We start from the raw sequence: 27,014 nt of genomic DNA, 5'->3' as shown, positions 1-27,014 counted from the left end.
GCGAATCGTGTCCCAGAGGTCAGAGGTTGGCAACCGCGTCTACCTCGTAAATTTTCTAGATAAGTGTACTCAGCCTGCGTGACCGTAACCGCGCTTTTGTTTTCAGTGCGAAGCTATCCTGATTTTTTTTTTTTTTTGCATGCGGTGTCGCGCAGATTTCCGCTTGTCTTGGCAGGTTATTTCCGTCCGCTCTGGTTTCGAATGCGTGTAGTGTCAGTAGCAGTGCAAGCTCATGATTTGGGAATTACGTTTGCGTACACGACACGTGGCCTCCAAGCGTACAGTCGCGCAAAGTACTAAACAACGCCGCCCGCTGCGTTATATATTCGTCAGACCTCGTGCACGGAGCTAAAAAATAAATGACGCATCAGTTATGCAGCCTCACTGTGCTACCACGCAGTTGCCTTTTCAATAATTGCTGGTGGTCTCTGTGCAGCCTCCAAAGTAAGTTGAAAATAGTCTTATAACGTTATGATTTGAATATGCATTCTGCTGCATTTGCACTTAATTAAATATGAGTCGTAAGACGTTGTTGCACGGTTCTCAAGCTATAAAAGGGCGTTATACGGAGCATAGAATGGTCATAAGACCTGTTAGATCTAGGGCCACATTTTTTTTTTGTGAAATCATGGAAACACTCTGACTCAGGAAATATATTTTGATTAACTCTCACAAACCTATCTTTCGCTCAAGTTAAAAACTAAGGGGAATTAAGGGTCTGACTTTTCGGTTTAAAGAGGGGGAAAAAACGATAAAAGTATGCCAAATTTATTTTTCTAAATTAATTAAATAATTAAACAAATTTCTAAATTAAAGCCTAATAACCTAACGCTAACATGAAAATCTAGTTTTTAAATGCAAACTTACGCTTTTGTTTGACGGCTCATTTAATTTCTATTTGTATTTTTTTTGTTTGGCGAAAGCATATAAGCGCAGCTCCAAGTAAGACCATTCGTTAGTTATTTACAGCTGAATAAACTTTAGACTGCACAGGAATACCACATTATATCAGACACGTAAAAAAGAAACAAAGAACAAAATTGCGCCGTGAAAGAAACCGAAAGCTTCAACCCCTTTGAACGTACGCATGAGCAAGCACGACAACGTCGCAGATACCATCGCGCGGGAACCTGTGGCTTTTGTAGCGTGAGCTTCCCTGGCCAATCCCCCGCCGTGGGTATGTGCCATTCAGCCCGAGGACATCATCATCATCATCATTTTACATTGCCCACAGTCTCTCCGTTTCGCATGCTCCCTCCGTCGACCGTACTGCGCATGCGCGAGGAGCAAGTGGAGTCACTACGAACCACCGTTTATAAAGGATCTATAAACGATGCTACGAACAGCTGGCGTGCCTCGCCGCGCGCGCTCGCCTTAGAATGATCGGAGTGTAAAACGTTGGCAACGCCGACGCCACTGAACACAATGAACGCCAATGGCCTATGGCTTCAGCGCCGCGTTTCTGGCACAGCCTTGTCAATGCCTGCAGCCCACATCTCCCTCTCATCCCCCCACCTACCTATAAGCGCGATTCAGGCGTACACGGACCCAGGGAGCCATTATGCGCATTTCCTTTCCTTAAAATGATTGGAGTGTAAAACGTTGGCAACGCCGACGAACGCCTACGGCTTCGGCGCCGCGTTTCTGGCATAACGTTGTCAATGCCAACGCACGCAGCGCACACCTGTCACTACCGCCACTTAGCTTAATGCACGATTAGGTGTCCGCTGTTCCAAGAGGGCAGTTATGCGCCTTCCCCCTGGTTCGGGTGTCCACCGAGATGTGGACACCTCGCCCTCACCTCACACTACGTATATCCTGGCATAGCAAAGCTAAGCCACCGGTAAAAATTGGTAAATTGGTTTTTGAGGAAAGGAAATGGCGCAGTATCTGCCTCACATATCTCTGTGGACACCTGAACCGCGCCGTAAGGGAAGGGAGGAAGCTTGTGGAAGTGAAAGAAGAAAGAGAGAAAGAGGTGCCGTAGTGGAGGTCTTCGGAATAATTTCGACTACCTGGGGATTTTTAACGTGCACTGACATCGCACAGCACACGGGTGCCTCTTTGCGTTTCGCCTGCATCGAAACGCGGCCGCCACGGCCGGGTTCGAACCCGGGTACTAATCCACTGCCAATTCTTATTCCTGCTCTCGAGTACATGCTTCGATAATACTTTTAATTTTAGAGCGTTAAGGCCTGCTTCTCGCGTTTCGTATCTCAGCGTTATGCGTTATAACGCATATCGTAACCCAGTGGTTGCCATATGGTAACCGAGGCGGTTGCATAATGCAATAAAATAATAACAGGCGGCAGTGTGACGCCGGAGTACCACAAATGGAAACTATTGCGACTGAGAATGAAAAGGGAAAATTGCACGAGCCGCGCCACCACCGCTGCCACGTGCAGATAGAGGTGAGTTAAAAGATGAGAGGAAAGAGTGAAGGATAAGAAAAGACGCTCGTCGCAGCAACAACCGCGTCCGCCGAAGCGGACGCTGGCTGAAAAAACAGATAAGCGACCCTACCTAAACTATGTAGTATATCCCTGTCTGGCAGGCGTCAAAGACAGGCCACACATAGTCCCGACATTCGTGCAAAATTTGTGGGCTAACCCTTTGCCGCAGATGTTCCGGATCGTCTCATACGATTCAGCGTTTCGTGCAGCATAGACTTACTAGTTAAGTTGGAGCCTAGCTCGCGGCAGGGATTCTAACCGGCGACCTATGGGTAGTTGTGAGTCATGAGTACCCGTTGGCAAATTGGTCCAGCGACGCTCCTGCGAGTTTTTTTCAGCGGTGTTTGCGCAGTGCGCGATGTCGGTGGTGGTGGTGGAGCTTTATTTCCAGCGGATATAGAGGAGCGACCCGAAGTCGCCCTCCGCTTAAACGGCGGCCGCTATCCCTTGGGCAGCGGCGGCGAAATGGGAAAAAAGCGCGGATAATCAGCAGCTTGCCAATGGCCTAATCACCACACACGGTCTCTTAAGAGCCTTTTTTATCTTGTTGTACGCTTGCGTTTGCTCAGAAGTTGGCCAGCAGTACTTCGGCTGTCCAAAAGTTTTCAACGGAGCCACGGGCACCCTGATAGGGTGGCTTCGCCGCGTGTCAGCAATGTCCATGAGCTTTGCACGCCTGCAGTATAAGTTTTGCCACATAGCTTAAATTTCTCCTCAGTGGTTGGCTTCACTGTTTTTCACACCTGCAGTGTAAGTTTTGCCACATAAATTTCTCCTCGAATGTGGGCTTCACTGCAGGACAGCAATGTAGCTAGGTGAATGGGTATGCCTCACTCACAACTACCATGGCTTGACAAGAGGAAAAAGGCAAGAACCTGTGTTCCGGTGGTGATTTGGCCATTGGAAAGGTGCTGAGAATCCGCGCTTTTTCCCATTTTTCACCGATATCGAGCACTGCGCGAACACCACTGAAAACTCGCAGCAGCTTTATGCGTTTCTCGCTGCTAGGCCATTTTGCCAACGGGTACGCCTGACTCGAAACTACCGACTTACCTTTCATCAAGTTCAGATCGAAAGAAGTCACCAAACTACTAACTTCGGCGCCAAGCACAGTTCACCCTCAAACGACACGTGACACCATCTCAGAGCCGTGGAGTGGTATCAGGGAAGTTTGTAGTGGAATCAACAAACTCTCCAGGGTCCCTGACGTGAAACTTCGGGACCGACTTCGATGAAAGCGAAGTCGCCTTGTGGCGTGCGTTGGAACTGTTCATTATAGAACGCCTAGTGGTCGAAATTAGCCACAACGGCTCCTCTCTTCCTCATTTCACTCCCTCAATTTTCCCACGGTGCGATTTGAACACCTCAACTGCCAAAGTTACTACATCTACCCTTTCCTCAAAGCTATTTTTTCGTAGCGAAAGCTACACTACTATAGCTGGGACGCATTTCGCCGTGAGCATCCGAATGACCTTGAAACGACCTTGAGATAAGTCATGGTTAGTGTTGCTATGTCCATATACCTAACCTTTGACCTTAACTTTGATCTTGAATTCTGACCTTGCAAGTTGTCGGCAGAGGCAGTAAAAAAGCCACGTTGTAATCACGTTGTGTCACGTGATATAATTCACGCTTGTGACGTCAGGCATGGGGTGTATATAACTAGAGCTGTGCGCTTGACTTAGACGCTATGGAGGAAGGAGAGCACGCTGAGGAGTAACTGGTTTACGGACCATCGATCAGTGTGTCTCCATCAAGCCAATCAATGACGACGAACAAGCGGCTGTGGTGTGGTGGGGGGAATGAAGAAACAATCAAAAATGTACTAGAGATAATGTTTTGTCATGTTTATGTAGCTTTCGCTACATGAAACTTTTTTGTTGGCATGAGAGCGAAAGCTCTACTACGTTAGTAGTACCGAAGTTCCACAGCGTGTGTAGCTGGTGGTTAGCAACGGCGTCCATAGCAACCGGATCTGCGTCTAGAAACAGACGAGCTCTGCGCTTCGCCGGGGCGTAGCTACGCTGGATCGCTGGACTATGATGTATATAGGCGCGAACTATTTAGTGTGGTTAACCATGATGACGACATAGCAGTGATAAGCATGAGTTGGAAACAAAAGAATGTTCACGTATAATAAATGATTGGAAAGAGGAAGTTTAGCCTAAATAAGACTAATTAGCGTAATTATTCAGTTGATGTGTGTGTTGCTATAGCAACGGATAACTACAGCGAAATGTAAAAATAACAATGGGCGAACGGATGACGTCCTATCGGTATAACGCAATGCGTCACGTGACCTAGGATGACGTCAATCGGCGCCCGTCGCGTAGCGAGGCCGGTAGCTACCATATTAGCATATTGGACTGGATTGGATTGTATAACCGATGCATCACCACAAGTCTAACCACAAGCACCACCACCAGCTACACTACCAGCTGAACCATGGCATAGCTACGGATATTGCTTTCGCAATTACCGGGCTTAACCAAGCTAAGCCAGAGCTAATTTTTTTGAGCCAGCACTGCCCACTGTCACGGTAAGCGGCCGCGCAACCTCTGCTTTTGCGGTCACAAGACAGCACAGCAGAAAGCAGTGACCGCTGAGTCCAGGTACCTCCTTACAATACTGCTTTTCCATTAAGTCAGGCGGAGTACTTCATTCAGTCCATCGCAGCGTTTACGAGCCCTCCGAAGTCTACTTAAATCAATCAATACATATTACTTACTATTACTTATTTTTACAAGTTCTGAAGGATGCATAGGGCTCTTATGTATCCTTGTTTTGGGCCAAGTCCGATGCCTTCGCTTGCTACCAGGTTCGATGTCATCACATGTTCTCTGTCTTTGTAATCGATTTTATGTCGTATGTTCTGGTTTTTTGCTCTGTTCGCTATCTGCTTCTCTTGCAATGTACTTGTCATTTTTATCAATATGTTTGTACCCCACTCCTGCCTAAGGCCTGTAACACAGGCCGGCAGTATTTGCTAAATAAATAAATAAATAAAAATAAACTTAACGCAGAAATGCCATTGGAGAGACGTTCTACCCCCGCAAAAGAAGAGACACATGTAACAGTGACAGAATTTACATAAGGCGAACTTTTCCTTTTTATTAAAGGTCCAGCGACGATATTTGGACTTCCAGCCAAGAACAACGCAATAAAATTATAAACGCGATTCAAGTTTATACAATACGTTATAATGGACGCGGCGCGCCGCGCCAAGCGAAAAATTATAACCTACACGAAACGTATATGAACACAAAAACGTATATGAACAGGCCGCAGTGCCTTCTCTCTCTCAGGGCCGCCAATACTTAAAGGCGATATTCATAAAACCGCCGCACTCCACGCAGTACTTGAGCTTGATCCCGTTCTTCTTCGGGATGTACCAGCAGCGGGTACAGCGCACTTTGTGCTTCTTGTACCTGCACCAAAAGCAACAAGTGCGAAGAAGATAGTGAGAGCAAGTGAAGGAAAAAAAAACAAAGAAATAACGAAAGCAAGACATATAGGCACGGACAGACACAAGAAAGGGCAGGGACGAACGGGGACATAGACGCACGTGGAATAGCTGTACGGCGACATAACGAGGACAGAGAGGTACGGGGACATAGATATACGGGGACAGAAACGTACGGAGACACGGATGTACAGCAACAGTCGAGGTATGGAGAAAAGATATATAAGGGGACATAGATGTACGAAAACAGTTCAGGTACGGGGACAAAAATATATAAGGGCACAGAAACGTACGGAGACATAGATGTAAGAGAACAGTTGAGGTATGGGGACAAATATGTATATATATATATATGGGGACAGAAACGTACGGGGACATAGATGCACGGGAACAGTTCAGGTACGAGGACAAAGATATATAAGGGGACAGAAACGTACGGAGACATAGATGTACCGAAACAGTTGAGGTAAGGGGACAAATATATATAAGGGGACAGAAACGTACGGGACATAGATTACGGGAACAGCTGAGTTACGAGGACAAAGATATAGGGGGCAGAAGAAACGTTCGGGGACATAGATGTAAGGGAACAGTTGAGATACGGGGACAAAGATATATAAGGGGACAGACACGTACGGGGACATAGATGTAAGGGAACAGCTCAGGTACGGGGACAAATATATATAAGGGGACAGAAACGTAGGGAGATATAGATGTACGGGAACAGTTCTGAGCAGACGGTGAGAAGCGGAGACGGTGATATACAGGGACAAAGAACTCTCTAGCAGCAGTCCCGCCAAAGTAGGGATATGTGCAGAGTGTTTACTACGAAGGCGATTATATATGTGGAGTGTACTTGGAACGTTAATTTTTCTCAACATTCGGTAGAACTCTGAGAAAACAAAAAACCACGAAGAAAAAAGTACGAAGCAACTGGGCGCCTCCTGCGCCCACGATTTAAGCAACACGTTTCATCGGCATTCTTCGACGATTCCTCATTCTTTTTTTCATTGCCACGCAAACGACGTGACGCGGTACATACCTGATGCCGCAAGCGTTGCACAGCAGCGTGCCGTCCTCGGCGCCACGCCACAGAGGCGTGGATATCGTCGCGCACGATGTGCACTGCTTTACTACAAGAAGAAAAAAAGATCATTAGGGGCCACCATCCAACTTAGAATACGATACGGAATGCCCACGGCCATCATTTCCCTTTTTTTTTCAATGCCCGTCATGTAAGCCGAAAAGGGCAAGAGTCCTTTCCTGCACATTATTATCAGTGACTCTTTAATAATAACAATGGAAGGAAAAGATGTTGCTGGCCGCGGCATCTGACATCGAAACCTGAAGCACCTCCAAGTTTTTCAGCCTATTACAGCTCATTCTAGCCAGGTGCGGTCGCGCCGTACTACGCCGCATCGGCAGCAGCTCGAGGGCCGTAACCGACTTAACGCTATAGTGTACTGGACTAGTAGACACCTTTAGCACACCGTGTGCCGCGTTACCGTTACCGGAGTACCGGGAGCCCGTCCACCGCCGGTAAGCACGCGCTGATTGGTGCCGATGCAGCAGGCGTACACGCAGCTGCAGGACACCTGGCGCCATCTGGCGCCCACAAGGTGATCTGCGCATGCGCACTGACAGCGTGCGGGCTCCCGGTACTCCGGTAACGGTAACCGTAACACGGTACGCTCTACGTCCTACGTCCGCCGACGTTCTACGTCCGCCGCTTATGAACGTGGGTGGCGCTGATGAACACTCTCAAGGTTAGGTTACTTGTAAACATAAATACCCCCGAAAGCAGAAAATTTGACAGCCGTCGCCGTAGCTCAGAGGTAGAGCACCGGACGCGTAATTCGGAGGTCGTGGGTTCGGATCCCAGCGGCGGCATGTGGTTGTTTTTTCTTCTGCTTTTCTAATCAATTAGCTTTAAGCGATGACATATTCAGTAATATTCTAAATTGATCAACACCACAAAATAAATAAATTAATAACAAAAATAAAAATCCCCTGTGCCCGTTGGTTTCTGTGGCTCTTGGCTTCTGTCACGGTACGCTAAAGGTATCTAGTAACGCTTCGCACCTTTATGCATGGATGGATGGATAGGAGCGCCCCCTTTAAAACGGGGTCGTGGCAATTGCCACCATGCTCAGCTTTTCTTTCTTTACTATGTTTTTTGTTTACTGTGTTGGAAATTCTCATTAAGATTCGCCATCATCTTTACCAACGGTTTCCTGCAATTCTAACCTTATGCCACATCTCTGCTTTTCAGCCACCAATCCTCCAATCGCTTTTTGCTAACTTCAACTGCAGATTTATTTACTTGACCATTGTTATCTTTAAACCCTAGGGCCTCAGGAAGAGTGACTACGGACAACTTGAGACCCATCTCATTAACCTCGTGTGTGGGAAAGCTCATGGAGACGATGGTTCGGGATCGCCTCTCTCCATACATGGAGGGTAAGGGCCTCTTTGCAGACACTATGTTCGGGTTCCGCCCTCACATGTCTGCACAGGATGTCCTACTCCAACTACACAGGGACATAATACGACCCACAGCCATGCAAAAAAACGACAAGGCCATTCTCGCCCTCGATCTTAAGGGGGCGTTTGACAATGTTAAACATGGCACCATACTCTCTAACTTGAACACCACTAACTGCGGGGCGAAGGTCTTCGCCTATGTCAGAGACTTCCTCACTGCGCGTCAGGCACTCCTCTGGATCGAGGAATACGGCCCGTACTCTATGGGTACACGAGGTACACCACAGGGGGCGGTGTTATCACCGCTCCTTTTCAACATCGCCATGATGCACCTGCCCGGCCGACTGGCTCAGGTGGAGGGCATAAAACACGCACTCTACGCAGACAACATTACAATCTGGACCACCGAGGGGAGCCTTGGGGAGATGGAGGACCGCCTTCAGCAGGCCGCCTCCACAGTCGAAGCATATGCTGCCGACTGTGGTCTCCAATTTGCTCCCGCCAAATCAGAGCTTCTACACGTCAGGACAAACCACAAGGACAACACGTCTCTACACATATCTCTGTCGGGTGGTCCCATCAGAGAAGTGGCAGAGCTCCGGATCCTGGGTCTGTTCATCAATAACAAACTTAGGCCGGACTCTACTATAGCGAAACTCAAGAGCATAGGTGAACAGGTAGGGCGCATGATCCACCGTGTTTCCAACAAGCGGGGTGGTCTGCGGGGCAGGGACGCGCTACGGCTCGCCTATGCCTTCGTGACCAGCCGGACCCTCTACGCCGTGCCGTACCTACGCACCACCAAACAAGACGAGCGCATTGACGCCATCAGCAGGAAGGCAACAAAGCGAGCACTGGACCTCCCGGTGGCTACCTCCAATGCCAAACTGAAGGCGTTGCGAGTGGTAAACTCCTATCAGGAGTTGCGGGAGGCCCACCTCGTGAACCAATATACGCGGCTATCGCAGACGGTGCCTGGGCGCCGCCTGCTAAACCGCTTACACATCCAACACACATGCATACCAGAGGGGACGGAGAACATCCCGGTGCTGTGGCGCCACATGCTCTTGGTCGCTCCGCTCCCGCGTAACATGGACATGGCTTCACATGAAGGCAGACGACAAGCGCGGGTTCGCACGCTTGAGAGGCAATATGGCTATAAAGAGGGCGTCTATTACAGGGCCGTCGCCCGCGGGATTCTTCACGGCTGCCGTAGTCCATCGGGGAATGAATGTCGATGGGCTATCTTTTCGGGCCCCAAATTCAACACGAGCGGAGGAAGTCGCAATAGCTCTCGCTGCCGCCGATCCAAAATCGAAAACGGTTATCACAGACTCTCGCCGGGCCTGTGAACATTATCTTGCAGGCGAAATATCACCTCTTGCCTCGCAAATTCTAAGACGCGCTCTCGCCGATCCAACTCGCACAAAGGTGATCTGGGCTCCTGGCCACCAGGATCTACGAGGCAATGAGGCCGCTGATGCGGCCACCCGAGCGCTCACACACCGGGCTCCTCATCCTAGCTCTCATGGCTCAGAAGCTCATAAACCGCTTCTGCGGTTCCGCGAAATCCTAATTTATTATTGCGACAGCCACCGTCTCTACCCGGCACCTGCCAAGAGGCTGAGTAAGGCGGAGGAGCGAACTCTGCGGCGCCTGCAGACAGGAACTCTTCTCTGTCCTGCAATAGCAAAACACTTCGATCCGAACACAGATGGGCGCTGCCCGCACTGTGGAGAGATCTGCGATATCTTTCACATGGTGTGGGCATGTACTCAGAATCCTCACCTTCCCACCTCCCCCACCCCCACCCGAGAGGCATGGGAGACTGCCCTCCTCAACTGCTCCACACTGGAGTCCCAAAGGGCTCTGGTCAAGCGGGCGCGAGACGGGGCCTCGTCGTGCGGTGTCCAGGACTAAGGATACCGACCATGCAGCAGGGTTTTTTTTTTACCCTCAAGCTCTCTTTGATTAAAGTTTTTCACCACCACCAGGAAGAGTGACTGTGCCTGCATCGACATCCGTATGGATACTATCAAATTTGAGTATGAGGTGTTCAATTGTTTCCACAGATCTACCACACACTGCACATGTGTCATCTTCTTCGTTAAATTTCTTTTTGTAGCTGCGCGTTTTACGACACCCTGACCTAGCTTCAAAAAGTAGAGACTTCCTCTTGAGTTATCATAGAAAAGTTCTTTCCTGATCTGCGTTTTCCAGTATCGATATAGTTCTACACTGTTTCTTTTATATTGAATTCATCCAATTTTTAACTTCCGCGTTTTTAACCTGTCGTTTAATGCTCTTTCTTTCTCCGTCCTCATGACCGGCATACTTACTGGTTAGTTTTCTAGTTATTTTCCGCCACTGTGAGTCAACGCTCTTTCTGTATAAATATTTAAATACCTTAGCTGCGCACCTGTTATCGTCCAATTTCCTCACGCGCTCTTCATATAGTATTTTACTCTTAGCTTCCCGTGCTTCGAACGATGCCCAGCCCATATCCCCTTGTACTACCTCGTTTGTGGTTTTGCCGTGGGCACCTAATGCTAATCTTCCAACAGCTCTCTGATTTACGTCTAATCTCGACTGAACTTCTGCCCTTAAGCACAGAAACGCATTGCCGAAAGTAAGTCCCGGCACCATTATTCCTTTCCAAATACCTCTTAGTACTTCATATTTGTTGTACCCCCATAATGCCCTATGTTACATTATCCCGGCGTCTCTTCGTCATTTTGCCCTAAGAGCCTGTTCATGCTTTTCCGTGTAGCCATATCCCGTTTAGCCATATCCCGACCGGATATCGTTTTTTATCGTTTAGCCATATCCCGAGGTATGTGTATTCGGCCACTTTGGGTATTTCGTGGCCTTGTATTGTAAGCACCTGATCAGTTGTATCGTTAAAAATCGCACCCGCTGGAGAGCGCCACACCGCGGACGACCGGAGAACTAGAAATCCGCGCTGCTCCCGTTGAAAAGATAGTGAACTAGCTGAGTGGCTCTAAAAGCACAGGAAGCGTTGTCCTGGCATGCGCGCTCACGGTAGCATCAACTAAGAATGTGTTTTAGCCGTTTTAGCATAGCGTGACCACCTACTGTTACCGAGTACCTCACTAATCACGTGTTCCCTGCTTCCGGAGCGATGTACAGTAGACGACCGAATGCAGAGATGGCAGGCAATCTACCACAGAGCCTACGCACGAATCAGCGTCCGCGCCCTCTTGTGGCGTTCACCTCGGCTTATATCGAAGTCGTCCTCCGAATCGCTGGGACCGCTGCTGTCCTGGGCCAGAACCCGTCGCCGCTCCTCGTCCCTGAAATGAGCAACGAATCTTACAAGCTGTTTCACCATGCCAAGCACGCCCACAGTCATCAACCTGTCGTAATAAACTAAACGCGAACCAATAGCTTCCGCCGGAACAGCTCTGCAAGGTGAGGTGATCCCTTATAAAAAACCGTCTATAGACAGTCTCTAGACTTCTTATAGACTCTGTTGCCTTCCTATAAATATTTCTTTTGTCTATTCATAGTCTATAGACAAAATTCGACAAAAGTGTATGGCCATAAATTTATGGGTTGTCTATAGACTGTCTATAGCATTTGTATAGCCTATAGACTATAGATCTGCTCGCTTCTTTCCAAGAACATGCGTACGCACACTCTAAACAGAAATGAGTAAAAAGGGAGTACAGTTGTCCTTTACCGCACACACTTTAAAAAAGGGTGTGTGCTAGAGGACAACCTACTCCCTTACAATCTCATATAGGTGTAATCATGTTTAGAGTGCACAAGTGTAAGACAGCATATGCATTTCAAGAGCGGCACATTTCTACACACAATATCAAGGAAATACCACGCCTCGATTTTTCTTGTCCCTTGATAACAGATACAGTGATAACAGATGTAGTATCATAACCTCCGCATTAGTACACAAGATAAGCGGATCACGGCTTGAACGGATAGGCTGAACCTTTCTGGCTCTAATTCTATACGCCCTGAGCGATCATCGGGCTCGTTTTCCCGCGATTTTAGAGTTTACTCTGCGTATCGCCATGCGCACGAGTCATGGTTACAAAAATTTCGACACACCTTCGGCAAACGTATAAGGTGAGTCATAACCTCCCGTAGTACTGGTCATTGCGCCATTTTAGCAATTGCGACACCGGCGCAGTTGAGCGACCATGCAGAAGCCCATTTTCTTTTATTCCATTCATTCGTTTCGACAGCGCGTGTGTTGTCATTCTATTAAAGGACACGCTTCCGTAATCAGTAAGTACAGTCGTGAGCAAAAGTGGTATACAACACGCAGCCGGTGGCAGAGCTCGGGAAAACCGCATCGAAACGCCATCTAGCCACAGCGACAGGGGTCGCTGCAGGCATGCAAGTTGAATCCTTTCGGTGTGTCGCGCTACCGCTCGGTGAAATGCCTAGCGGTGCCGCAGCAGAACCGTACCTGCGGTGCCATTTTTATTTATTTATTTTTTATTTTCAGCGATAATGTACCACGGACGGCTGGCGCTTGCTCCGGAGTGAGACTGATATCGCGCCAGAGCGTTTAGACGAGAAGGAGCGCGACGCATCAAGCCGAGATATCTGACAGGCTTGTCGATAAAATGGGGCACCGCCACGTTTGTCTCGATCCCAGATAGATGGCGCTAGATGGCGTTCGAATGCAGTTTTCCTTACGGGAAGCTAAGAGTAAAATACTATATGAAGAACGCCTGAGGAAATTGTACGATAACAGGTGGGCAGCTAAGGTATTTAAATATTTATACAGAAAGAGCGTTGACTCGCAGTGGCGGAACATAACTAGAAAACTAAGCAGTAAGTATATATGACGGTCATGAGGACGGAGAAAGAAAGAGCATTCAACGACAGGTTAAAAGCGCGGAAGTTAAAAATTGGATGAATTCAATGGAAAAGAAAAATAGTGTAGAACTATATCGATACTGGAAAAGGAAGATCAGGAAAGAATTTTTCTATGATAACTCAAGAGGCAGTGCCCTACTTTTTGAAGCTAGGTCAGGGTGTCTTAGAACGCGCAGCTACAAAAAGAAATTTAACCAAGAAGATGACACATGTGCCGTGTGTGGTAGATCTGTGGAAACAATTGAACACCTCATAATCAAATGTGATGGTACCCATCCGGATGTCGATGCAGGAACAGTCATTCTTCCTGAGGCCCTAGGGTTTAAAGATAACGATGGTCCTGTAAATAAATGTGCAGTGGAAGTTAGCAAAAAGCGATTGGAGGATTGGTGGCTGAAAAGCAGATATGTGGCATAAGGTTAGAATTGTAGGAAACCGTAGGTAAAGATGATGGAGAATCTTAATGAGAATTTCCAACACAGTAAACCAAAAAAATTGTAAAGAAAGAAAAGCTGAGCATGGTGACAATTGTCACCACCCCGTTTCAAAGGGGGCGCTCCTATCCATCCATCCATCCTTATAGTTCCTGTATATGCTCTTTTGGTAGCATATACAATAACTCTAGTTTTCCTGAGCTCCGCCGCCGGCTGCGTGTTGTATACCACTTTTGCTCACGACTCTACACTGTGTCTGCAGGATTAGATTTTTTTTTGCGTTTTCTTTTTTTTTTTCACTGTGCATCAAACAGCAATGTGGGAGAACAGTTCGGAATTAACACTGCAGGTCAGTGGGATGAATGTGCCATCTCACTTGTAGTAATGCTCCATCCTGAGCACTGGTTGCCCGCCAGTCACCAGGAGCTGCATCTGAACCACGGCGCCCTTGAAGCGCGGGTCATCGGCGCTGGGACTCTTGCGCGGCGTCGCTTTGCGCCGGCGGCCGCAACCTGCACGCCGCGAGGCCACCGCCGTCGCAGACTGCAGCGGCGAGTCATTAGCGGACGTGTCTTGGCTCTCCGACAACGTCGGAGTACTCTCGGTGCTGGCGGGCCGTCGTGCCAGTGAAGTCTCCGAAGACGTGCTCGCCAAAGTCTCCTCTACATACCCAGACTCCTTGACATCCTCAGAAGCGAACACAAACCCCCGAACCGGGCTGCCCGCCGCAGCTTCGGCGAGAGATAAGTCTTCAAGGGTCTTCAACGACCACGACTCCTCCGACGATGAAGACACGGGACAAGCAATAGCGGGGCTGGGTGGACCGAAGCTAAGGAGTCCATCGTTTGCAGCAGGTATGGCGGCGTAGTTATGGTCGACGTATCCAGCCGCTTGGCGAGTCGTTAATTGTTCGGCCAAGTTGCGCATAACGAAAAGCCTCTTCGTCTCTTGAGACTCGTCAAAAGAAAGAGGGCTTCGCACGTCCGTATAGCGAGGCAAGGAAAGATCTAGACCCTGGGGAGTCATGGGGCACTCCGAGGCGAGCGCGGGTTGTGCAAGGCCCCATGTCGTCGATACCAATGCGTCGCTGGAGGGGTCTCTCAACAAGGGGTTAAAACTACCCGGAAATGATACGACGCGCTGGTCGAACGGCGGGTCGACGTACGGCTCATAATAAGGGTCAATAAGGCCGTAACTGAAGGACCATCTTGAACGGTAGCCGCTACGACGCCGCGCGTCCCCCGTTGCTGCAGAATTGGCCAGCGCCGCCGGGTCGGACGTGGCGGAGTACCAATCGCTGCAATAGTCGTTGTCCTTCTTTGAAGCCATGACGGACGATCCACGACCTGGCCTTTCGGCGGTCCTGTCCAGAAGATGGCGAAGCAGATGACAAGGAGAGCTTGAGCTTTGCCGAGCGCGGCACCGTCAGACTAAGCGTTGAGGATCGATGGCGTCAGCGAACCTGCGCATTTCACAGCAAAGCCACATCGAAATGAGCATCAGCCTCGCCGTACGGCGCGTTTTTACTGTGGAACCAAAGCGACAAAAGTGATCAATCATACGTCCCCGCACGTGACAGCGTCCTTTTCACAAGTATAACGGACATGAGAGCCCTAAAACACACACTTTCCCAATGTTCCTGAGTGAAAAAGGCGTCAGTCGCTCCCTCACGAAGCCCTAATGGCGTCCGCCCAGGATAAGACTTACTAAGCCTTTCCTGCCTTTACCTCCTGCGCCGTAGCGTGCATAACTTTGTGCTTTCTCGCTCATCCCCTTTTCGTCTAGGTTCCCTCGCGATTGTAAGCGCTTAAACGATTGTAAGTATGCCCTTCACGTACTCCATTTTCGAGCATTGAAATGCACTTATTATTTTGTTTCCGGCTCTCGCGTTTTCTCAGAGCGAGCCGACGACCACGAACAAGCCCCGCCCACTTAAGGCGTTCACAGTACAGCGCTATTTTAACGTCGGTAATGCTCAGAAGTCGCACAAACAAAACGAAGTGAGCGGGATCGCAGAGCGTCTAGAATCGGGCATGCGCATCGCGATTTTGCCCGCATCGACATCGTGCAAAAAAGCGCGCTTGTAAGTCTTCATCGCGAGCGCAATAAAAAAAAAGAAAAAAAAACGCTGCCTCCTTACCCATATTCATAAAGAAAACGCGATATCATTTGGAAGTTCGCCCACCCTCAAATATTCCAAAGGACACCCGAAATTACGAAAGAAGGTCCATCCCAGAAAATGCATTAAGGTGATTTAGTGGGCGGATTTATTTATTTATTTATTTATTTAGAACATACTGCAGGCCTACAGTAGGCCCAAGCAGGAGGGGCGAATACATAATATATGCAAAAAAGAACAAGTTTAGGATTAATGTGCAAGAGAAGATCGGGTTAGTATCATCAGCAACAGCCTGATTACGCCCACTGCAGGGCAAAGGCCTCTTCCATGTCTTTCCAATTCACCCTGTCCTTTGACAGCTGCGGCCACCGTAGCCCCGCAAACTTCTTAACCTCATCCGCACACCTAACTTTCTGCCGCCCCCTGCTACGCTCGCCTTCTCTCGGAATCCACTTCGTTACCCTTCGTTACGAGCCCCTCATTCCCCTTCCCTTGTTTGCTTAATTGATGACTAGTGGTTATCTTGGCGTCGTATTACACGCCCTGCCCCAAGCCCATTTCTTCCTCTTGATTTGGTCTAGGATGTCGTTAATCCGTGTCTGTTCCCTCACCCACTTCGCCCGATTCTGGTCTCGGGAGGGCTAGACTAATCACATGATAATTAATCGGAAGGTAACTTGAACATTCTAGCCCTAAGATTTTCAAATTTGGCGGTACTGATTACGTCACGATCCTCTCGACCAATCAGTGATTTCCGTTACGGAGAACCCGGGTGACTCTCGCAAGGCGACAATGTAAATGCGATCGCGTGAAAAGAAATAACCTGCTTACCGGATCGTCGGCGGTTCCTGGAACGCCACTGACACGCTTGTGCTACGCGGACGCAGTGCTCACAGTACGCCGACCGTGGTCGGTCCGCGATGACCTCCGATCGCCCGAGCTGCAAGGCACGGAACGCCGTCATGACTCGGAGCGACACTTTTTGTTTTCTTCGTAATGCCGGGATCGCGTTGGTTTCGAAAGAACTCATACGCCACCCGTTTTCTTGATTCCAAATTTTACGCATTAGAATACCATAGAACAATCGGAAGACTCGTATTTGTCACTACGCCGCGTTTTAAACGCGACACAGCAACCGTGTTTGTGGCGCACCTCGGCGCAATCAGCTGTTTTTCGTTCACCGACGCAAATCGCGCGCGGTTGTCTTTCTAACCAATCGCGTAACCTAAAACACGCTGATCTTTAAGTTTAAGGAGACCAAGTCGTCACGATGCGCAGTCACCAGCTTACCTGACGGCTTGCATCAAAGGTTGACAGGTCGCCATGTTTGTCGCCAGACTGAAAACCAACAGAAGCCGGCAACACGAAAACATGAACACAAAGCGCAACGGCACTAGAGATCAAGTGCTTGCGCAAATTCGATTGCGGCGCTCTACCCAATTCTGACATCGCAGCTCACCCTCCTGATGATTTTCGGCTGGATTCGAGATTTGATCGCCGCGATGCATTGACTTCGCGCCTTCAACGGCTGGAGGGATCATGTGCGGAGTAGAACGATGCCTTGTGCCGGCAGGCACGTCGAAGGAACGCGATAACTAACCTCGTATGACGAGCGCTTAAGCCAAGATCGCCTTGGACGCGTTGGGACGCGGCAGATACTCATTAGATCGCGCTATCTTCATTCAGCTACGATGCACACTTCCCGCGTTGGCGCCAAGAACGTTCGAGGAATCGTGGCTGCTACAGCGCTGGCCGCGCACCATGCGGCGCATGCTCCGAGCTCGGTACTTCAGTGAACACTAGAAACACGAACACCAAACTTGATGCCAAATTATAACCTTAACAGATGTAGCGCCATCTATGAGTTGCGGGAACAGTTATATTTTGCTTGTTTTATAATTGTTTTTTGAAAGAGCAACTGTAATTTTGCTCACAAAAGGCGCGACATTTTGTAAAATTTTATTTTTTTGGTTAGTTGATGTGTTTTTATTTGAAGCATTTGACTGGTGGTGATTTCTTTACTGAAATGATTAAACGGCTCTGCTTCTCGTGCTCGTATAGGTGAGGTGCGTTTCCGCCGTCAACGCAAAGAGTCATGGGAAAATCGTCTGCTAGCTACTTCCGGTTCCAAATTGCTCAACTGATTGCATGCATCGCCCTATTCACCGCGTAAGTTGACATCGTTTATGCGATAAATAACTCGTGGTACTAGTCACTGATTGCATTGAAGCATCGAAAGGGAAGCCCGTACTACGTATCTTCATGACCTGAGCGCAGAAATGGACAATCTAGAGAGGTAAGCGTATTTTTTCATGGTTGATATATGCCGGCCGCCGTAGTCCATGTCTGTTGTGCATATGCGCTGAGGGTGATTTCGTGTGCGTTTCGACATGTTTAGCGCATAAGTCATTATACGGCGGTTTTTTGCCGCACTTTGGTAAACTGCAATCTGTGCAGCTGATTAGACGATGCTCGTATTTTCCTGACAGCGTGTAGAGCCGCCAGTGCGCTAGCAGACGACCCATATATACCACTGCGCGGCGCGCGTCTCAGCACATTGCATGGTGCAGTAATAAATCGCCTTGTCGCCTTTTTGTTATTCCAGATGCAGTGCAGGTGGAATTTCTTGTGAGAACATGCAGGAACACGCCGCAAAGGAGAGTAGAGGCGTTAGATTATATATGCCACGCTGTGTTGCACGGAGCTGCGTGAATAAAATGAAATGGCTTGCCCGCGTGTTCTGGAGCAGAAATATTTTATCGAGTACTTACTGCTTTCAGTGATCCGTTGGAAATACGTTGCATGAAGTCAAGGTCACCACGTTACTTACTTCAATCGCATGTGTGATTAGCCGTGCGCTGCGCAACGTACCATATTAGAGCGAAAAGTGCGTTAGGTACCAGGCTCCTTTCGTCACCCTAAAATCACAACTGCGGCAGGCTACAAGGCGATTCAACTTGCAGACTGCTCATGAGGCGAAGTTGAATTTCTCTTTCGATGCTTCAGTGCAATCAGTGACTAGTACCAAGAGTTATTTATCGCATAAACGATGTCAACTTACGCGGTGAATAGGGCGAAACATGCAGTCAGTTGAACAATTTGGAACCGGAAGTAGCTAGCAGACGATTTTCCCATGACTCTTTGCGTTGACGGCGGAAACGCTCCTCACCTATTTCGACGTCTCTGATTCGCCGGTCATGTCGCTGGCACTGCGTGCACGTTTGTTCGGTTCTGCTTTCTTTTTAAAATCCGACAAGCCTATGAGGTACTTTTCACGCCGTTGCAGGGCGTTAAGGTGAACAGGCGCCACAGTACGAGATGCATATGTATATTTTAGTGTGTGCAGTGACTCTTCGGGTGGTGTATAGAAATGCATACGGCTACTTTATTGTAAAAAAAAAAGAAACGGTCATTTTATTTTCACACTTCATAGATATGCATACATTTTAACTCTTTCGCTACCGCGGAAAAATGCACGATTTGGAGCGTACTGAAAGAATTTTTTTTTTCTCAAGAACTAATACACCCAGCACATATTGCAATGCATGAAATTGTAGCTTATTAGTTACACTTCTGAATGAAACAAACACCAGAGTTGTGTGTGCAAAAGTAAATGAACATTTATTTGTGAAATTTGCTAAAAACACAAAAAAATTAAATAGCAAAAACAAAAATTACCGGCTGCACTAAGCCCGAACTTGATTAGAGGAAAACTGGAATATACAAACTGTTGCACATGTTTATAGCTGTCATTATTCACAGTTTCAGCTATGAGAAAAATTTACTGCACTTTTCATGGCTTGTCAAGACAGGGGTCATGACTGTGTTGCCACTGTGAAGAGCAGTCAGAGGTGAAGATGTGAAGTAGAGGTAGACTGACAAGTGCTTCACATAAGGTTTTATCTTTGTTCCTCCCTTGTTCTCTGATAGTCGAGCTTGTAGTTTCTTCTTTTTTTCATTCTTTTCGGTTGGTGTTGAATGGATTCTATGAGAGGATTGGGGGCGTGGACTTCTTTTCCCTCATCATGCCCGAAGTTTTCTTGAATGAGCTGCTCCCTGAAAGCCAGCTGATAAAATTTGGCATTTTAGGCAAGCTCTAAAACATCAGGATCGCTGAAATAAGTTTTATCGATGTGGTTCAAAAGCCAGGACACTTTTCAAGTGTTGCCAATAGAAGCTGCCGCCACTGAATCATCCGGGTCCGTTACGTGCAAAAAAACAAAAACAAAAAAAGCGAAAAACCAATTTTGAGAAATGATTTTTGATGGCAGAGGGCCAGAATAGATTATTCTGGTATTTCAGTAGAGATACAGTCGTGGCAGGTCAACAATTCCAATGTATATGATGATTCCAATGAACATCAGAATCTCCAACAGATTCACGTCTTCCCATGAGCCGTCACGCCGAATTTACTGAAAATCTTCATCCATGCATACTTATTAGTGTTTCCGCACATGATCTTCATCATTTCCGCCGTGAAGAGCATCAAAAAAAAGTCGAGAACTCGAGCGAATCTCCGAGCGCCGCTCCGCAGCGATGTGCCGATATGGACACCTAGCTGTCGTCTTGGTTGAAAAACGTGACGCGACCTTGAGCATTTGGCAAACTGTCTTCGCCATACGTTGTCAAGACCCTGAAGTACAAAAATAAACCACTGTCATCAATTACAAACCGTATGCACCGCAGAAAACACACAGCGAACGAAAACAGAACTTACATGCAAGTACGCGCTGACGTTCCAGGCTCCCGAGGCGAAGTCTCGCTGCCGAAACCGAAATCCAACGTTTGTACATTGTTGCCCGACTAATAACCGCTGCTTTCGTCGCAAAAAACGAAACCGAAACCGGCCGACGTGCTCGGTGTCAGCTTTCGCTTCCGAGGAGCGCGCGGCGACGCGGACGCCATTTTCTCCTGCTGACGGTGCTGCGGCCGTTCAAAGTTTTATTTTTCACGGCGCCCCCTCATGTCAAAACACTGAAACCAAGGTTGCAATCGAAAGAGCAGTTGTTGAGCTCGCTAACTAGATGGCGGAGCACGTCCACAACGCTCCAAAATTAGCTTTTTTGCGCGGGCGATTTAAATCGATCATATGCGAACGATCGCCTATGGCGCGGTAGCGAAAGAGTTAAGTGGCACAATATAGTGCGCGGGGTTAAACGTCCCCAACCTCCATGTTGGTTATGAGGGACACCGTAATAGAGGGCTCGGGATTAATTTCGGTCCGCTGGGCTTCGACTTATAGCGACGTCGTAGATCAGGCTGTCGTTTTACATTGGTAGCTGTTTGTATTACCCTCAAATGATGGCTCTCGTACGTGACCCAGTTGTTAGGGGCTGCAGAGTCTGAGGACGCGGGTTCAAACCTGGCCGCTGAGGCGGCGTCAGAGTGGAGGGAGCGTGAGCAGCTTCCGTCGCTTCCGTCCTCCGCTGAAGCCCTAACTGCGCCACCATCCGTTATGAACGCAACCGAAGGAGGAATTGGCGCTACCGTCTGTAAACAAGAACAAGATCTAACCGCAAGAAGTTCTTGAAAGGAGAAGAGATCTCTCTCCCTCTCTATCCCTTTTGAATTTCTGACGCGCGCGGCCGTTGAAACTGCCTCGCATCCTTTGCGTGTTTCGTGAACTCCGTTAGTCGCGTTTTCGCGGGCGCTGTCACCTGCTTTGCGGCGCCAGTCACAGGCGCTTTGGCGTCGTGTTCTCTCATGGGTTAGAGATGTCGGTGCTGTGCCAGCTACGGTGGTGTTTGGTTTTGTGCTCGTGACCTTGGAAATTGCGAAGAGTACTGCGAAACCCGCACGGATACGACGGGAACCGCTAGCTTTTTCGGGACCACACATTTCGGTGCCGTTAATCATGAACTATGATTTGATCACTGCTGTTGACAAAGCAGTCATCGCGTTTGGACCGCAAGAGAGTCGGACGATAAAGAGTCGGATGAAAAAAAAACAAAATTATAAAATTATAAAACGCTTCATATCTATACGATGGTTCTCCTAAGCGTTTTCCGTGCCCTCCCCCTTTTTCTTGCACCTGTAGCAGCTCGCCTTCTTTTCTGTATTTTTCTTTCTGTTGCACTTAGAATGGTGCAAGTAATAATTCATTTATTTATTCAAAATACCTTACAGGGCCCAGAAGGGTATTGAGTGAGGGGGGGGGGCAAAATAACAGATTAAGTACAATAGAAATAATCAGTGCAATAGTAGAAGAATGTTTGTCGGTATAAAAACAAATAAAAAAAAACAAAAGCATAATTCTGCAGACGTGATTTCGAGTGTGTTGTCATACCTTGTTTACGACACGCCAGGGCATTGCCCATTTTGCCTGGTTCATGTCTGGAGCGAGGGTGATGCGAATGGGTGACGCGCACGCGGTTGTTTCAATGACGTCATCGGAGGCGGAGTTTGTGTACGTCATCCACTTTCTAATCGCTCACGCAACCTATGATGACGCCATTGAAATTTGTGCTGCCAATGCTGCTGTCTTGCCGCACAGGCTATGTTCACATCTATCAATCAAGTGACACGCCACTCGTCGTGGCTATGAGGTTTCGTACCAGCTTCCCGCGAAAATTCTTTGGTTCGAATCCGACCCGTGGAACTTTTGTAGTGCGAAAGCAGCACTTCACTAACAATTCTGAAAAACCCGATGGGCCTCTGAAGCCTATGAATATGTGCGGCGAGTACAGTGCCTCTTAGGCACGCCATGCTTGGTCAGCAGATGTCTAGCGATTTCTGCTCAGTCTGTAAATTATGGCTGAATAAAGGTCTACTGCTACTATTACTACTACAACTAACTGCTATAATAAGGAGTAATTACTCACTGACGTCCACCCAAGCGTAGCCAAGCGGCTGCAAAGGAAAGCTAGTCGTCCCGGTTAGCTCAATTGGTAGAGCGACTGCTCCGGTGAAGCGATGGTCCCGGGTTCGAACCCTGTACCAGGACGAATTTTTCTTTACGAAGTTTCTGAGGAAGCTGTATGCTTTCCTTTGTAGCCGTTTGGCTGCGCTCGGGTGGGTGTGAACGAGTAATTACTCCCTTATTACAAATCTATTCCACCTTGGGGGATTCCCCTAAACATATGACCAATTGATATCTATTTCTGTCTGCCGAGTTCTATCGGCCGGAAGGCTCTGAAGTGACATTCTGTCAGAGTGAGCAGCTGTTAAATGCTTTTCTGACATCACGACTTATGACGTCGACTGACACGTGCGGTGCAAGCACGATATGCGCAAAACAATGCCACGAAGACAAATAGAAACGGGTACTGCGTTTCAGTTCTGCTCTGAGATATAAGAGCAACCTCTAATCCAATTCTAAACGCCTTGAACGCACAGAACGAAATTTAATTATAACGCCGCTACAGAACTTTATGCTCCAGCGAAATATCGGTGTACTGACGGGGCACTTGCAACTGAACTACCGCCGCTCAGGCTACGCTACTCAAGCCCATAAGGTGTGTGCGAGGTTCTTGGCTCTCGCTGCTGTCAGTGCAGTCTGTACGATTCATGCTAATGCAAAACAAAATGGCACTGCTTACATGCTGTGAATACGAAAGCATTTGTGTGTCATCGTGCGCTTATAGTTTACTATATTTGTTTTGTTTCCCCGCCGCGGCGGCTGGAATTTCTTTGGAGGAGAAATTCTAGAGGCCCGTGTACTGTGCGATGTCAGTGCACGTTAAAGAACCCCAGGTGGTCGAAATTTCCGGAGCCCTCCACTACGGCGTCTCTCATAGCCTTAGTCGCTTTGGGACGTTAAACCCCATAGACCAAACCATATTTGTTTTGTTATTAATACTGTTTAGTAACTAGTACTAATGTCTCAAAGGCCTTTCTGGCAAAGGCATTTAGGTCAAATGCCTTTGGGGTAAAGGCCTTTAGGAAAGACCACACGACAAGCGCGTACAGTCGCGAGCAAAAAATATTAGCACAGATCGCTGGCGATCAGAATTGGGATATCTCACCACGCGGCGCTGCGGTACGCAGACCTGCCTAACGGGCCGTTTCCATTTTTGCAGCCTAGGGGGGGGGGGGGGGGGGGACGGCAGGAAGTAAGCTTTATCAAGTGTGCACCGCCCGAGCGTTCAAGTGCCGGCCCTACGTGACTGTGCATGCGGCATTTATTTCGGCTCGGCTATCATGAGCAAACATGGCTTCATTTTATTACTGTTTTTTTTTTGTCTGCGACGGTTTGTCAAAAGGAACTCGCGGGAACAACAGATGATAGCGCTGGTTTTAGCCAGTAATTTTTCTGGTCCGTGGCAGTCCGCTGAACCCCCTAATACTGTACAATGGGAACGGCCCGGCACTCTCGTTATCAGCCTCTTCGCCACCCGCAGCGCCACACGTTGTCATTCCGGCGCTCTGGTTTTCCGTCATGTGTGCTAATCTTTTTTACCCGCGACTGTACATATAAAGCGCTGTTTTAATCAAGCCACGACGTCACTGCCGGCTTTCACCTCCGCTTTGGAGCCGCTGGGGTAGCTCAGTGGTTGTGGCACTCGGCTGCTCAACTGAAAGACGCGGGTTCGATCCCGACCGCGGATGTCGCAATTCGGTGGAGATGAAATACTAGGGGCCTGTGTACTGTGCGATGTCAGTGCTCGTCGAAGAACCCCAGGTGGCAGGAATTATCCAGAGCCATCAACTATAGCGCCCCTTATAGCCTGAGTCGGTTTGGGATGTTAAGCCCCATAAAATCGTAAAATTCCGGGTTAGTGACGTCACTTCCGGCGCATGACGTCACTTCAGGTTTCACTTGTGTTTCGTTGACGTCACTTGTGGTCTCGGGACCATGGTGACGTCACACTGGATTTTTGTGATCACTGTTGATGTCAAAGACGGCAACGTCTGGTTTCGTTGCTGGTGATCCATGTGAGGCTTTCGTCGTAATATGACCCCACGTCGTCGAGTCTTACCTCGGCCCTTAAAGGGGATCTGAAAGGGGCTCTAATAACGTTGCTGTATGCCCGGGATGTTAAAGCACGCCGCTTCACGAATATTGTCGAGCAAGAATTTTTCTCAATGCACTTTGTAGAAGCTGAGTTATCTGTAGTCAAAATTTGAATTTCAGCGTGCTCGCTCTTTTCCCTCTCCTCGCGTCACATTTTGCACGCTGGAAGGTCAGTGCTCCTCTTCCGGCCCCACCTCCGGGGGGCGGAGCTTCCTGACGTAGCTGCCTGACGTCTGAAAGAATCTAACCAATAGCCGCCTCTCAACGTGCATACGCAGGTGCGAGTGACGTAGGAGGGTGCTAGCATGAAAAAGTCGCCGGGAAGGGCTTGCCAACTTTCGCGCGTGATTGTGGGTTCTCTGCTACATGTGTGTATTACTTGGCTCAGGTGTTCATGACAACATAATGCAGCGATTGAGCGAGTTTATGCGCTCTGCTCGGACGGTGTTTCAGTCACTTTAAGGGCTCACCGCGCAGAGAAGCGAAGGGCGAGGTGCGAAAGCTGTCGGAGAATGTTCCTCTGGACCTGAACGTGGCACACAAGTGCGAGCTCAAACTCTCTCCTCTCCGTTTTTCTTGCTTCGACTGGTTTGTTGCCGAAGTCCAAGTGTGTGGCTCCGTGGAAGCAGCATAAGTGGAGCTAAAATTAGCTGAGGTTTAGCTCTGTTTTAACCGGGCAAGTTGCGTAAGCAGCGTCGAGCCTGGTGGAGCGCGGCTGAAACGGTTGCTGTGGCAACGGCGCTCCATCTCTTTGACCTCGCTGCGGCTAAAGGTCGACCGTGGCCACTGCCGGGAGCTACGCGATGGCTCGAAGCCTGGCGCAGTATTGTTATTTTTTATTTTTCATATTTCACTTTTTTATTTTGTTGTTATTACTGTTTGTTTTCCTATTTTTATTTTTGTTCCTTTTCATATTTTTATTTTTTTCGTTTATTGATAATTTTTTATTTCTTTTATTTTATTTATGAGACCCACGCATTCACTAGATGAGCCGTTATGAGCCTGAGCCTTCGTGGCGGAGTGGTAGTGCCCCCGCTTCAAATGCCAGAGGCCCTTGCTCGATTCCCAGCGTCGACACAGTTTTTTTAAATAGTAACGGTGGTCAACCGTGGCCATCGCCGGGAGCTACGCGACGGCTCGAATCCTGGCGCAGTACTGCTTGCGCAATAACACAGCGTTCTAATTTCATTAATCACTGAGTGTCCCCACATACGACGTGTGTCGCCAAGTACTGATGCATCCAGGTGGGTTTTCAGGAAAAGGTAGTCACGTCGTTTGGAGCATCCAAATGGAGCAGAACGGGGTGGTTGGTACATCACATCCTTCAAGACATCTCAAGTGGATAACTAATTGTACGTACAGTCGGGGACAAAAGTCTGTAGACCACGTGTCCGATAGCTCTTAGAAGGTGGCTGGAGACCACACTTGTGGCGGTGAAAGCATAAAATGTTTAATTTAACCTCCACAAGGGTAGTCTCCAGCCGCCGACTAACAGCAGAACTATCGTCATTATAAACTGCGCAGAGAGAAAGTAAATACATTGCGAACACATATGTGAAGAAGTAACCACGTCGAATGTAGGTATTCTTTGTATATGAGTGTAGTTCGTAACTAGACAGAACATCTTAGATTTCAATTTTGTACATGCCGAGCCTTACGCCCTATCTTGTTTAGTTGCACCACCCTGTAACCTAGACCTTGAAGCAGTGAGTCCTTGTGCTTGCGTCAGAAGAACAAGAAGAAAACCAAAATGCCACAACTGACGGCTCAAGCTTCCCAGCTCATATTGTAACGTGGCGGCCAGCCGAAGAATGAGGCGCGGTGAACGATGGCTATGTGATGATTTAATGGCCGCTGGCCTAGCGCGAGCGCTCCGTCCCGCGCCACTGCCAGCTTCGTCTTCGTCACACTACCCGGGGCCTCCGAGCGATCGTCCCGATCGGTGGCGAACAGACGCGCAAAATGCCGATGGTATTGAGTGGATGGTTGAACAGTATGTAGAAGATGTTGCAGTGCTGGCCGCCACAGTGGATGAGATGATCGAAGGATGAGTCCCGGTCCACGAAGCATCCGGGCCGGAGGGTGCCAGGAGCTGACGGCCGAGGTCCTTGGACGCACCGGACGGCAGGGGCAGGGGGGCGGTGTCTTCACGTGTGGGTCTCGGGTCGGTCGGGTCTTGGGTCGTCGGGTCTTGGGTCATCGTGTCGTGTGGTCCGGGCGGGGGACGGGGCTGGGGTGA

General features: G+C 48.6%; 1 protein-coding gene across 3 annotated transcripts; it reads right to left on the bottom strand.

The window, feature by feature from the left end:
* Nucleotides 1-5,561: 5,561 nt before the first annotated feature.
* LOC149366049 (uncharacterized) lies at nucleotides 5,562-17,581 on the bottom strand. 3 transcript variants are annotated; one of them, XM_089550502.1, is made up of 7 exons: nucleotides 17,282-17,581; nucleotides 17,113-17,160; nucleotides 16,654-16,762; nucleotides 14,080-15,165; nucleotides 11,635-11,714; nucleotides 6,959-7,049; nucleotides 5,562-5,881 (listed from the first exon to the last, which is right to left on the bottom strand). In XM_089550502.1, exons 4-7 carry the CDS (start codon nucleotides 15,030-15,032, stop codon nucleotides 5,755-5,757), a joined length of 1,251 nt encoding a protein of 416 aa, XP_089406628.1. In that variant the 5' UTR covers nucleotides 15,033-15,165; nucleotides 16,654-16,762; nucleotides 17,113-17,160; nucleotides 17,282-17,581; the 3' UTR covers nucleotides 5,562-5,754. The 3 variants fall into 3 exon arrangements, with proteins under 3 accessions (XP_089406628.1, XP_089406694.1, XP_089406759.1); XM_089550568.1 differs by having other exon boundaries at nucleotides 17,423-17,581; XM_089550633.1 differs by lacking the exon at nucleotides 17,113-17,160 and having other exon boundaries at nucleotides 17,423-17,581.
* Between the last annotated feature and the right edge of the window lie 9,433 nt (nucleotides 17,582-27,014).

This window comes from Amblyomma mixtum, chromosome 1 (assembly GCF_055824585.1).
Source record: "Amblyomma mixtum isolate Tamu chromosome 1, ASM5582458v1, whole genome shotgun sequence".
In the NCBI taxonomy this organism is placed as follows: Eukaryota; Metazoa; Arthropoda; class Arachnida; order Ixodida; family Ixodidae; genus Amblyomma; species Amblyomma mixtum.
The sequence above is the reverse complement of the archived record's forward strand: the minus strand, read 5'-3'. Positions and strand labels throughout refer to the sequence as shown.